Genomic DNA, 15,221 nt, shown 5'->3' on the forward strand with positions numbered 1-15,221 from the left:
GGAAAATCATTCTGCTTAATATATTCGGATGGCAATGCTACACAGGAAGCAGATGCATCGAAGCTTCATTGTTGTTTACTGGGAGAGCACCGCCAGCTTCAAGGCAATGGCTGTTAAATGGTACAGGGTGGCTTTCTATGTTATCTCCACAAGGAGGCACTATGACATCACTGGGCGATGGTAGAGGAAGCATTAATGTTCTGAGCACGTGCACTCCACGATCTGACAGTCTTTTTCTATTCTTTTTTTCAAAAGAGAGGCCAACATTATTGGACAGCTGTCTGATTTGCCAAGGTAATCCACAAGCAAGACTAGAGTGGTGACGGCTTGGATTGTGAAAATGCAGGAAACGTGCAGAGGATGTCTTTCTATCGCTAAATGGAAAAATAAAAATTAATATAATTTGCAACTTTAACAAATCAAAGCTTTTACAAATTCCATATTTTTATGCGGCGTAAGAAAACAGCTGACCTTGCAAACTGCTCTTCAAAAAAACAATCAAATTAGATTTCTCACATCTCTTCGGAATCCTGTTTGATGAAACTTGTTTTATTTATTGACCTACCTTATCGACATACTCTATTCATATTCAAAGCTTTGCATAGCCGTCCAAAGATTCTCATTTTTAGGTCATCTCATCTCGATTCTCGAAGAGATGTACTTATAAAATGGGCCGTGATGTCCAGATGTCTGTCCGTCCATCCATCCGTCCGTTACCTTTTTGCTATTTTTGCTATTCCTCCTTCATCACCCGGCTGATTGTTCTGAAACTTGATACATGAATACAAGACAGTCGCCCACCAATCACGCGGGCTTTGATTTCTTGATTTAGTATCATGGGAGCTCCCAGGAGGGGTTAACCTACAAACTTTGGATCCCTACTCGTCCATTATTTACCAACCAATTGCTCTGAAACCTGATACAGCTCTTCTGCTCGATGGTCTACAGGATCCCTTGGTCTTGGATTTTCGATTTTGGATCAGGGAGCCTCCCAGGGAAAAGGGGGGACGGCTGGTTCCCCCAAATCAGCAGAGCTGAACTATAACCTCAAGAGATGACCGTCAGCCCACTTGGAGCTATTTATCATTAATGTAGTTCCATTGCCATCAAATATGATGTTTTTCTTGGATTTACTGATTGGTGAAAGCGAATTTGATGAAAACTTCCATTTTGATTCAATTGTGGTCGTGAATATTGATTTTGAGGTTTGTGGCATTGTGGAGCATGCACTCCTTTGCTGATGATTCATCAAGCCCAATGTTTTGTGTGCTGCCTGCAATATGACTTTCAAAAAATACTCAGTTTTCTTTGTAAGAGGAGGCGATTCGATGGGTCCCGGAGCCAAGTCGGCCATTACGATTCTTCCTGATTTGTATCCCCTTTGACATCTTTATAATGTTGATGTGATTATAGCAGACTGCTGTTGAATATGGGAATCAGCAAAGCCTAATCATTGTGGAAACCAGCAGGGGCTCCATCATGTTTGGAATTCGTAAGGCCTCCAATGCAGTTGGAACCAGCAGGTACTCTATTATGACGGAACTATTACGGGATAATGAGCATAATTTCATGGTAGTCAGAAAAATCAGGGAATCTATTGAAGTGAAACCAGTAAAACTTTTGCTATTTTTAGGAGCATGTGTGCAGTGAACTACATGTACAAAACCAACTACTGTGTTTCACTTTTGTTGTTTAATGGACCTTGATCATCAATCCATCATGTATGACAAACATGTGTATACTTATATGTTACGTTGTGTGACACCTTGCTTATTTACCACCATTCGGCAGAGAAAAGGTGAGGAATGCTGGGTTACCTTCACAGCCACGCTCTATTTGGCCCGATCGGTGCAGCGCATCATCCAACAAGTCAGGCAGGTGTCCGTTTAGGTCAACAGAAGCCAGGCAGCCTTGGAAGCCATCCCGAGAGGCAACGAGCCGTGGAAGTGTGCGGAACAGCTCACGAGGCAGTCCTCCTACATAGAGCATGCCTGAGAAAGAAAGAGTGAGACTTTGAGTGAACGTGACTGACGACGGAACATTTACAAGTAAAAAAAACCCCCACATTTAGCGGCCATTTTGCCCGCAGAGCAGGGGTTGGCCTTTTTTGGGCACCGTGGTCCCCTTTTTGAAGCAATGTTTTATGGCCGGATGCTCTTCCTGCCACCAACCTTGTTAGTCGCCTCTTGCGACACACAGAGAATTACCAGTGAACTGGTACTCAATTTGCCGACCTCAGAAGGATGACGGGCTGAGTCAACCCCATTGGCGTTAATTTAGCGATCGACCGGGATCCCATGCCGCACCCTAACCGCTAAGCCAACACCAGGCTTTTTTACAAGTGAAAGAGGAAAATATAAAAAACTGAATTCTGTTTCTCACTGTTCAAAGTTGTGCGTGTTAATAAGAGTTTACCTGGTGATATTAGTATTTACACTCTGTTCTTAATTACAGAAGTTGGAGAAAGATATTTTGAAGTTTGAAAACTCGAGATCTTTCATGAGTTCTTTACTCATATTATGAGTTCTTTCAAATTTTGCATAGTTTTCTGATAAGATTTTATAACGATTAATTTGATTGGTAATTAAAGTGTGCTTCCATACTTTTAACCGAGGGACTATCGAAAAGGATACATTTCTCATTGTAACGCTTCAAAGATGCGGTATTACACAGTTTAACTTGAAAATATCCATTCAGTTCAAATTTACAGAGAAAACTATTTAGCTTCAGCATGAGGCTCAAAATGTTTAAAACGAGTTCTAAATATATTCCCCTTCAAACTTTGCTTTTGGAGAATGAAATTTTGGAGAATACCTCCGCTAGTCTGAACAGTTTACGTTTTGTACCCCCTGATAGGCCATATCTGGATTCGGACCTGAACCAAAATCGAATCTGCTTGTTCTTGTCACCTAATCAACTCATTCACCTAGTTTTGTCATAAGTCATCCACAACTTTTTGAAATATCTTGCTATATATCAGTTTTAGCCTAATCACTCAATGTTGAAGAATCACTGAAAGACATTCTCTGATCTGGATTTGAATCTTCAACAAAATTGAATCAAGTCTTCCTTGTCACACACCCAACCTGCCGACCAAATTTTGTCCGAATCAATCCACAACTCTTTGAGATATCCTGTTCACAAACAGACAAACATGCAGGGGTGAAAACATAACCTCCATCAACCTTTGGTGGTGGAGGCAATGAGGGGAAACACCAACGGTGTAGGGGAGAGGGACACCACAGAGGGGTACTTGGAGAGAGAATAGGAATGGGGAAGAATGAGAGAAAGAGAATAGGGTTAAGAAGGGCAGAGGATGTGAAGAGGTTTGATACAAGCTCAGACAAAGCAAGAGGAGGAAGGGAAAACCAGGGATGAATCAGAAATGTAACAAAAGACGAAGTGGAGGTTGGAGGTAGAGGAGAGAAAACATAAACCACAAACACAATGGAAAAGGCTGTAAACCTTATATTGATAGACAAGTTAATTCCTCCCTCACAGATCAATTAATCTATACCCTTGACTACAAAAGGGGTTGATGAAAATATTCCTGGGACCTTTTGAACGTGTTGTGCTGCATTGTTGATGCGACCCAAAGCTACCATTTTTGACAAGGTTAATTTACTATGCCAGTTACTTGCAAGGAATAATGTAGAGACAACCATGAACGCGGAAAGATAGAGTAGAAACTTTATCATTAATATTGCAGCAAACAGGATGATTTTATAATCAAGATTTAGATATGAAGGCTGAAATCCCCGAGATAAAGGTGTGCGGCGGCTTTCATCATGATCTCTCGACGTGAGCAAAGAGAGCATAATCTTGTTTTATACTTCACAAAATGGCGACAAGATGTACGACAAGCTGAAAATATGTTAAAAGGAGCTTTGCACTGTACATCCAATCCTTTGGCAAAATGGTTTCATTTTCACATTCTCCAAGAATAAAGAAAGCATAGACAAAGAGAAGTGCGTACCAAAACGGTGATTATCATCCATATCAAACACAAGACAGAAAAGCACAAGTAATTCCTGTTGGACAAACAGTGAAGCAAATGCTCCACGATGAAATCATGAAATGTCTTCATAGGTTCACCAAAACAATGTCTGGAAAACACAGCAATGACCTGCTGTATACCTGTGATGCCGCTATAGTTACTGAGCAAGTATACCAACCACCTTCAGAGGCCATTTTCCCCCACAGACCAGGGGTTGGCCTTTTTTGGGCACCATGGTTCCCGTTTTGAAGCAATGTTTTACGGCCGGATGCCCTTCCTGCCGCCAACCCTGTTGGTCGCCTCTTGCGACACACAGGGAGTTACCAGTGAACTAGTACTCAAATTGCCGACCTCCGAAGGACGACAGGCTGAGTCAATCCCCCTTGGCGTTAATTCAGCAATCGACCGGGATTCAAACCCAGGATCCTAAGATCCCAAGCCGGCACCCTAACCGCTAAGCCAACACCAGGCTTTTACTGAGCAAGTATGAGATGCTATTTTCTTAACTACCAACATTTGTCAACAGAACTTGCTCCATACAACTTATTCCTATTGGCAAAAAATAAATAAATGAGAAGTGCACAAATGTAGTGTATTTCACGACGATGTGTCAATGGTGATTTGACGTACAACAGAGGTTCTGCGAAGGGTCGAGGAAGCTTATATTGCATGCATTCAAGAGAAGGAAGTTCTTGGAGAAAAAGCAAAACCCAGTTTGCATCATAAAATCAGTCTGGAATACATTTTCAATCACAACTCATAGCTCTCATTATGTAATAATGAATAAACTCTTGGGCATCTTACAATGCTTTCCATTACAGTATGAATAATTTAGGTATGCTTAGTTCTTAAATCACAGTGATTCATGCAGCTGGAAACCTTTTAAAAAACAATGAAAGTTTCATAGCGGGCAAAGAAAAAATTTACTTGGGCAAGTCGTATTTAATATTTAATTCACTCATCGAAAATAAATCAAGTTTTTGTTTTTTTTGATAAGTGATGTGGATAGAGGAGGAAACTATCTTTCAATATTGTTAATGCTTCAGTCACATTTGGCTCGGCGGCCGTAGGGTCTAAAAAATCTACGGCCACTCGCAATTATAGGGCGGCCGCAGTATTTCCACGGTCACACAATGTAGCAGTCACATATGTTTTTATTTTTCGGGTAGCCGCACGGGGTATTTAGAAATTGTGGAGACCGAAAACGTGGGGGTGCCGTATGGTCTTTGATTTGATGTCGCACGGTGACCTTAGGGCGTCCCTGCGGCGGCCATATAATTTTCAAGGCAGACGCAAGGTAGCCTCAAGGTGCCCGCAAGGCGACCGCAGGGGGGCCCTCAGGCGAACGTGCGGCCAGACGGACGGTAACGAGTGGGTATATATAAAAGTTCTTTTTCATATGTATATCGTCGTCATGGCTACGGCTTGTCGAATTGCTACGGCCACCCTAGAAATGAAAAAAGTTATAACTCCGCGCTATAATTCCACGGCGACCCCTACGGCCTGTAAAAGATAGCCATATGCCCTAGGGCCACCCTGGGGCCACCTCAGAAACTCTGCGGCCGCCGCACGTTTCTGTCAATTTAGGGGGGGTACGGCCGCCGTATCCTAGCCATAGGGCAAATGTGACTGATGCTTTAGTAACAACATAAGTGCTTATTTACAGTACTTACAAACATAAGTACTTAAAATTTGCACAGAATGGGAAAGCTCAGTATAATCTGGCATTCTTCAATACGAAATATTGTAGTCGTGGCACAACAGATAATGAAGCTGTTGTACAATAAACACTTACCCCATACACATAAAGTGAATAGCTGGGTTAATCAATTGGTTCACTGCTATGTGTCCATCCATCTGTCTATCCGTCCACAGATGTCAGTTTATGACTTTCTAGAAACAAATTCATTTCAATTGAATGTTATATTTTGAACATGAATCTGAAAATGAAGCTGTAGTCTGAATTGTCCCGATTGCGCATGCGCAGAGATGAATGAGAATTTTTTTTTTTTTTTTTTACTCTGTCTGCTTGTCTTGCAGTCAAACAATATTGAAAATCATTAGAAACAGGAAACGAGCTGTGTTTAAGGATGTCATAAAGGACACATACAACAGGCACAAATAACTAATGCAACATGTCAAATAAGGTGGTGTATAACACAACATGTTAAATAAGCGACACTAAACTTCTGGAATTTTCTTAATACGACCTCTAACATCATTATTTTATTTCATTTAAACTATATAATTGCACAAGCCTGGTGTTGCTTAATGGTTAAGGTGGTGGGCTTAAGACCACAAGGTCCTGAGTTCAAGCGTACCTCCTCAAGGATGTAAACCTCCTCAACAACATAGCAGAGCTGAAGCAGCCGAACCAAGGACCACATATGGGTGGGGTTGCCAGTCAACGGCGTAGCTGAGCCAGGTGCTCGGCCAATGAGACCCGCATGGCAATAGGAGTGCACCATTGGGAAGGTGGCACACATGAAGTTCATGCTGCACTAGGTGCTGGTTGGTCCTTAGACCACGCCTCTCCCGATGACTTTACAAACCCGAGCATCTGAGGACTCGCAGCTGGTTTTGCATCCAGGGAACATCAATGAGTCGAACTGAACCTGAATAGAGTGAGCCATTGCGAAAACAAGCATCTGAAAGGATTAAATTGACTGGGAGTGAACAGGCAGGTGCCGCAGAGTTTTTCACTGAACGCGCTGGCCGACACACACTGACTTACACTCTCTTTCTCTTTCTGGCCCTATTTCTAATTCATTCACTTAAGAACGTTTGGGAGCATTCAAGGATTGCACCATCGACCCGTTCAGGACTGGGTTACTGACTTGCATTCAAAATTTCCTCTGTCATATTACGAATCATTCACCCGCACCACTCCCCACACAGCACACAGCACACCACACCGTCACGCTCTCTTTTTTCTCCCCCTCTCCTATTTCGTGTTGGGACCAACGTAAGCTGGCAGGCTTAGTCTGGTGAACGAGGAGTCACCAACTGTGATGAACAATGTTGTATTGTCTCAAGCACGATCCACTGGAAAGAAATGAACTTGATGGAGCTTATATAAACTGTGTCCATTCAGTGCGTGGGAGGTGCCATGCTGTATCCCTGTGCGGTATACTATTGAGATTTACCAGGTATGCAAATGCTTGCTTGCAAGGATTTAGAATGAGATGTATGAATGAATGAATGAATGATCGTTTTAAGGCCATTTTCCCCGCTAGAGCAGAGGTTAGCCTTGCGGGCCCCATGACAATCATGGTTCCCTGTTTGAGGCAATGTTTTTATGGCCGGATGCCCTTCCTGGCGCCAACCCTTAGTCGCCTCTTACGGTGCACAGGGATACGGTGTACCTATTCTAAACCGGGGTACACACCGGGATCATTCATCCCAGCAAGCTGGTACTCAATTTGCCGACCTCGGAAGGATGACAGGCTGAGTCAACCCCCCTGGTGTTAATTTAGCAATTGACCGGGATTCGAACCCAGGATCCTAGGATCCCAAGCCAGCACCCTAACCGCTAAGCCAACACCAGGCTGTATGCTGGTTGTATGTAGTTGTAGAATGAGATGTATGCTGGTTGCATTTATATGGGACTAATAAACTGTATTCCTGTGTTGTAGGATTGTCTTGAGAAATAGCTGAATAAAGCTTCAATTCTTGTCAGAGGTCTGAGTTTGATTTCACAACAATTTATTCAGCTATATTTCAACTTTGCTTCGCTCGAACTCAGCGTCATGAGCCATGGAGAAGCTGATTAAGCTGGAAAGGTTCAATGGGGACCCTCATGCGAGTGATTCCTCAAGCCAATGGTCATACTGGGAAAGAGCCCTCGGACACCACATGGCGATGGTTCCCGAGCTCACGGACGTGCAGAAGTTGACCATCCTACCCTATAATGTTCCGAACACGGTCTATGATTATTTCACTCATTGTGAGACATACGAGGTGGCCATAGCCACTTTGCGTGAACTCTATGTGAAACCAAAGAGTCCGATATATGCCCATCATCTTCTTGCTACCAGGAGGCAGGAGACTGGAGCAATATGTACAGGCACTACGACAGCTCGGCAACGACTGTGGGCTGCCTGAGCGAATGGCCGTCAAGGTCATCGATGACCTCATGTGGGAAGCCTTCATAACAGGACTTCAGTCGCCTGATATTCGACAACGCTTGCTGGAGACTGAGACTACGTCTTTACATGTCGCATATTACCAGGCCCGGGTACTTCAACTAGCCCAGGTTAGATCCGAAACCTACGGGCGGCCCTACAGGATGGCTGATGCAGCTGCTGCCGTGAAGCACCCGGAGGCCGATATCTCTGTGGAGAGCGCTTCTTCGTGGACCGACACCCGCCAAGATGAATCGCTCGTCATGAGTTCGGATACAGAGGACAACGAGCTTATAACCACTGCTGCAGTTAATCCTGTTAAGCCTACGGCAAAATGATATTTCTGCGGAAATAGACGAAATTTGAGGACACTTTGCCCAGCAAGAGATGCGGTGTGCCAAAATTGTGGCCGGAAAGGCCATTATGCCAAAGTCTGCCATTCTAGCAAAGCTAAGAAGGTAACTCTGGCAGGGGCATTCATGTCAAGAACCGCTCACCACGACTGCTCTGCGCGACCTCGCCAAAGCTGTAATGCCGGTGGAGATTAACGGTCAGGATGCTGATGCATTGATTGACATGGGAAGCAGTGACAGTTTCGTCAGCCACGCTCTGGTTCAAAGTCATGGATGGCCCATCATGCTGACACAGTGGCCTACCCGGGTCTATATGGCGTCCGCGTCCCTGTGTCAGAACACCAAAGGAATCTGTGTTGTAAATCTGGTGCCCAACTGGGAGATGTATACAGATGTTAAACTGTTAGTAGTGCAAAATCTGTGCTCTGATGTCCTGTTGGGTCATGATTTTCTGAATCGACATGGGAGACTGGGAATGCAATTTGAGGGAGAGAGTGCCAAGACCTTCACGGTATGTGGTTTGACAGAAATGGTGATCGACCCTCCTCCGTTGTTTCCGAGTTTAGCTCCCAACTGCCATCCGGTCATGGTAAAGTCCAGAAGATATTCACGGGCGGACGCTCAATTTATCGCAAGCGAGACCAATCGATTGTTACGAGAGGGGATTATCGAGACCAGTAATTCGCCGTGGAGAGCTCAAGTACTCGTGGTCGCTAGTCCTAACCGCTCGCTACAGATGGACGATATGGTCCGAGAGGTGGCTACCTTCAGGGTATTCAGTACCTTAGATCTTCGCAGCACGTATCATCAGATACCGATTAGAGAAGCTGATCGACCTTATACCGCCTTTGAATCAGGGCAGCGGTTGTACCAATTTCGAAGAATTCCTTTTGGAGTCACGAACGGGGTTCCTGCTTCCAACGTGCGCTCGATGATATCATAGCAAAAGAGCAATTAAAGGATGTGTTTGTGTACGTTGACAATGTGACGATCTGTGGCCGGGATCAAGTCAACCATGACGCAAATTTGCAAAGATTATTGGCCGTGGTGCGAAAGTACAATTTGACTCTCAATGAAGCTAATTGTAAATACTCAGCAAAGACTATCGACTTGTTGGGGTACATCGTGACAGACGGGGAGATTAGACCTGATGCAACTTAGCTGCAACCTTTGCTCGAGATGGCCCCTCCCCCTGATCGGACTGTGCTTTGCCGAGCACTCGGTTTATTTGCCCATTACTCAAAATGGCTCCCACATTACTCAGAGAAAATCAGACCGCTATTGGGATGTAAAGTATTTCCATTGACCTTGTCTGCTAAAGCTGCATTTCAACAACTCAAATCAGACATCGCGGAGGCTGTTGTAACCACAATAGACGAAGCGGTACCTTTCATGATCGAGACGGATGCCAGCGACTGCGCGATTGCTGCTACGCTCAATCAGGCGGGACGGCCCGTCACATTCTTTTTGAGGACCTTGACTGAGAGCAAACGGCAACACTCTGCGATAGAAAAAGAGGCGTATGCCGTTGTTGTGGCAGTGAGACGGTGGCATCACTTTCTCTTTGGCAAACACTTTCAACTGATAACCGATCAACAGTCGGTTGCTTTCATGTATAACGTCCGACATTCTCAAAAGATTAAGAATGACAAAAAGCTCGCTGGCGCATAGAACTGGCCGACTACAGTTTTGAGATTGTGTATAGACCTGGGCGTGATAATGTGGCGGCTAATGCACTGTCTCGGCCTGTCTGTGCTGGTATGACGTCAGAAGATTTACGTGGGATCCAAGAATCATTGTGTCATCCGTACGTCACCCGGTTATCCCACTTTGTACGATGTAGAAATCTGCCCTTTTCCATTGAGGATGTCCGGCGACGTTGACGGTCATGTCCTGTGTGCGCCGAGGTAAAGCTGCGATTTTATAAACCTCCCATGGGCACCGATTTTATAAACCTCCCAGGACGGTGGGAGCGACTACATGTGAATTTTAAGGGGCCGTTGCCGACACTGGGCCTGTGACGATACATTCTTAAAATTGTCGACGACTACTCACGATTTTCGTTTGCATACCCCTGTGCCAATGTGCCGATATATCATCCGCGACAGTCATACGTTGTCTTCAGGACCTGTTTCTCATGTTCGGTTACCCCGCTTACGTGTATTCCGACCGGGGCACCGCGTTTCTATCCAAGGAAGTTAAGTAATACCTCCAGGAACGGGGAGCAACCTCCAGCTGTACTACCATGTATAACCGCCAGGGCAACAGAAAAGTGGAACGATACAACAGTATAGTATAAAGATCCGTTACGATGAGTCTGAAGACGCGCGGGTTACTTGAGCAATCATCGGAGCGAGTGTTACCTGAGGCGCTGCACGCCATCTGAGCACTACTCTGTTCTGCGACGAACGAAACCCCCCACAAGCGTTTATTTTGCTACCAGCGACGCAGCGCCAGTGAGAAATCGCTACCGTCATGGCTGGCAGAGCCCAGTCCAGCTATGCTGACGCCAGCGGTTAGGCACAGCAAGTACGAGCCGATGGTAGACCACGCACACATCTTGGAAGCAAACCCAGAATACGCGCACGTCAGATTACAGGACAGGCGAGAGACTATGGTATCGGTCCAACACCTCGCGCTCTGCGGAGAGATGCTGAATGAGAGAGACACTAAAGCGAATGGGTTTGCAGGGCCTGGTCAATTGGAGTCGTATGATTTGCCGAAGGTTGAGAACGGGGTGATCGGAGATGATACTTTGTTACCGAGTTCGCTGATTCAAACGGTGACGACTAGTCCGCAAAGAATCCTATCGGGCGAGGACGAACTCCCCCTTATGGGTAGTGAAGGAACTGACCAGGAGGGGATATATCACACTCGTTCTGGACGTCTGTGTCAGCAACCGCAGCGTCACGGTTGGTAGGAATTATTGCCAGCATAATTAGACTGCTCTATATTATTTGGAATTGCTTAATGAATTGCTTGATTAATTGCTTTATGGCTTTATGGCTTGCTTGTTTTTTAACGGAGGGAGAATGTGATGAAAAATGTTGTATTGTCTCAAGCACTATCCGCTGGAAAGAAATGACCTTGAGGGAGCTTATATAAACTGTCCATTTGGTGTGCGGGAGGTGCCATACTGTATCCCTGTGCAGTATAGTATTGAGATTTACCAGGTATGCAAATGCTTGCTTGCAAGGATTTAGAATGAAATGTATGCTGGTTGCCTTTATATGGGACTAATTAACTGTATTTCTGTGTTGTAGGACTGTATTGAGAAATAGCTGAATAAAGCCTTAATTCTTGTCAGAGGTCTGAGTTTGATTTTGCAGCACCAACAAACTCCTCCTGCTTTATCTCTCTATGGCTATATATCATATCCTCTTGCTTAGCGCGTTTCCTGGAGTGACTGAGGCACCTATCTCTGTAGGATCGTGTTAAGGTAACTGAATAAGGGGATTACATGCTTCGGGGTAAGGTTCTTTCTTTGTAAATTGTTTTTGCCTGTAAATACGTGTCCTTTGCTCGTTCTTTATAAACTTTTCAAACTGCCCGATCTTCTTTTTCTCCATTGGTTAGACAGAGTATGCAAATAATTTATCAGAGTTTTGCGCCGTTTTGTTACGGTTAGGATGAGTCAACGTCCCACATTACGGTATCGCTTGGCCAAGCTGATTGGACAGAAGTGGGGCGTTGAGAAGGGCAGACCTTATCTGGGGGGATTATTTGCTGGGGGTTAACGTAGGATTTGGACACAAGGATCCTACCTAAATGAATCGTCTTCGACAATGTCTGCAGTAGCTGGTGCCACTGAGTTATCTGTGGCTCATCAGCTTCAGGGTTAAAGGTCGGTAAGAAGGTTTGAGAAGCCCCTTATGACACGGCTGCCGAACCCGTAACAATATACACAAAATGATATGTTGGAAAGGATGGCTCTACTTTCGATGTATCCGAAGAGCTGTTCTTGAATTGTTAAATTATTACATGAAAGCTCAGGCTGACCAACAGAATACAGTTCAAAGCAAAATATTGATATGATAAATGTTTATATGTTAATTAATTATCTAAGTCCTACAAATGTAAATGACTTAGTGCAGTTAAATATTTTGATACAAACACGAGCTTAAACAAAATGGTTATATATTCTCGAAATACAGGAAAACTAGCTACAATAACAGGACATACAAAATCCAATGTCGTTTTTAGAATTACATTTTATAAACAAGGCCATGTAGTTAATATGAGAATATACCATTCGGGATATGATAAGTATGATTTGGGGTATAATTGGCCATTTTAAATAAACTTGCAAGACCTACAACAATTAAATGAGTTGCAATAAGGAAGGATATTACCCATTTGGTGTGGTAAATGAGATTTGTGGATTATTATATTAATTAGATAATTGTTGGTGGATTTTGGAATTTTGATGATGAATAGATCAAGAATTTTTCGTGGAATTGGGTGGAAACAATCAAAATGCCATTTGGTGGCACTATTTTTAAAAAATATATAAGATAATTTAAGAAGAGGACATTCAATGATGCCTTTGCCATAGTACTCGTATATATTATGAAGACAGAAAGGACAAGATTCTGCATAATAAGTAAGGGGATACAAACATATATTTTAATAAGTATCTTTCTTGATATGTACATTTTTCTTGATACATAAATGACAACAAGAAGAGGATTTAGAATAACACCTGGAAAACCTATAAATATACCTTCATTACCTGAAATAACATCTAGAACACTTGCTAAAATAACACCTGTAAGAAGTTATTAAAGTTCAAGAAAAGAATCATTTTTGTGTTCAAGGTTATTTGAAGGAAAAAGATGTTTGATATTTTAATAAATACATTCTGCAACACAAAATGGGACATTTTCAATTTCAGAGTGGCTTTATAAAGAGTTGATAAACCAACAAATGTAGATTTAATGAGGATATTATTTAATGATAGGCTTCTGCACATCTCTAGTTGATGATAATTGATGAAATATAGGTTTATTTTAGAAATCCCAAAACTAATCTTATTATGAGAAATTAATAAAAGATACAGGAATTTTGATACCAGGAAGATGCTTCTGATTGTCATAATGATGATGAGGAATAAAGAGAGGAAGATGCAGAATGCGGGCAAAGATGACAAAAGATAAAGACTAATGACTGGAGAGGAGGTTTTATTTTTTTTGAATACAAGATCGAGGCTCGTGTAAGAGCTAACATTAATCACAAAAAAAGATAAACTGACACATAAAACAAATAAAAGGAGTGGGAGACAAGATGGGGAGAGAGGGGGAAGCACACAAGTGCAACATTAGAGAACAAGGACATCGGAAGATCTGTGGAAGGGAGAGGGCTTGGGGGGAGGGTGCAAGAAAAGGGGCGGGGGGATCTAGCCCCATTTCAGGAGGGCGGGGCTTCATAACCTCCCTTAGAAGAGAGTTTAAAAAATGGACACTGAATGGGCTTCCAGGAAACAAATGGACTTCCAGGAAAGAAGTCGTTATTTCTAAAAAGTGGATCTGGGGTGAATTAACGGGGGTAGAAAAGATCAAGGTTTTGGATGGGGGAAGTTAATCGATGGTGGTAAACAGCTGTAACGATAACGATATCTTAAATCGTTACGATATCCTAAATAAATTTAACAAATGATACGGTTAACAAACGGTTAACAAACAATATCCTAAATAAATGAGAAGAGAAAATATTAAACGATTATTAAAATGCTTATGTTAAAGTCCATAAGAGAGATGCTGATATAAAAAGATTTGTGTCAGCTTCTTTAAATTTCTGGTAAAGAAAATACAATGTATTAATTCATAGTTCTAATAATAAATTATTAACATAAATAATAATATAATAAATAATGTAATAAAAAGAATAAATTTATAATTTTACATTTTCTAAAAATACATAAATCAAGTGTAAAAAAAACTGATGCTAAAACTTTTAATTACATTATTTTAGCTTTAATTTTTAAAAAACTACATTTAAATTTTATAAATTATTTTATTTAAAAATAATAAAAAATATTTTATAAATAATAATTTAATTTTTTTTTCTCCAAAAATAATAGCATTACAGAAAGGTGGATATATTGTGTCGGAACAAAAAGTCAATTTCCTTAAGATACAAGTGAACCAAAAACAACAAGCGTTATGCCTAGGTCCCCCGTCGATGAAGTGATGCGAGTTGACAGAGTGGAGGACGCAAGGTGGCCATCTTGGATTTTGACGGCGACCCAATTTTCAATAGCGTTCTTCCGTATGCGTAGATACACCTACACACCAGAGTAGAAGTTAGTAGTTCGTTTATTTTTCAAGATATTGTGTTCACAAGGTTCAGACATACATGGCGGTGGCCATCTTGGATTTTGACGTGGCGACCCAATTTTCAATAGCGTTCTTCCTTATGCGTAAATACACCCACACACCAGATTAGAAGTTAGTAGTTCATTTATTTTTCAAGATATTCCGCTCATAAGGTTCAGACATACATGGCGGCGGCCATCTTGGATTTTGACGTGGCGACCTAATTTTTAATAGGGTTCTTCCATATGCCCAGTTGCACCCACACACCAAATTAGAATTCGGTCCTTCGCTTACGCATGCACGCATGCACGTCCGCATGCATGGACGCACGCACGCACACACGCACAGACGCACGGACGGACGGACGTACTTTTTCCAAGATATTTCGCTCATAAGGTTCAGACATACATGGCGGCGGCCATCTTGGATTTTG

At 42.7% G+C, this 15,221-nt stretch overlaps 1 protein-coding gene across 1 annotated transcript in view; it reads right to left on the reverse strand.

Moving 5' to 3' along the window:
* LOC137436928 (neurexin-1) overlaps positions 1 to 15,221 on the reverse strand; it is a 1,559,617-nt gene that overhangs the window by 573,429 nt on the left and 970,967 nt on the right. Inside the window, exon 14 of the mRNA XM_068131164.2 lies at positions 1,818 to 1,991. Coding sequence (XP_067987265.2) covers positions 1,818 to 1,991 — 174 coding nt within the window. The remainder of the gene's footprint in view (positions 1 to 1,817; positions 1,992 to 15,221) is intronic.

Source organism: Myxine glutinosa, chromosome 11, assembly GCF_964187855.1.
Source record: "Myxine glutinosa chromosome 11, kmMyxGlut1.1, whole genome shotgun sequence".
Classification (NCBI taxonomy): domain Eukaryota; kingdom Metazoa; phylum Chordata; class Myxini; order Myxiniformes; family Myxinidae; genus Myxine; species Myxine glutinosa.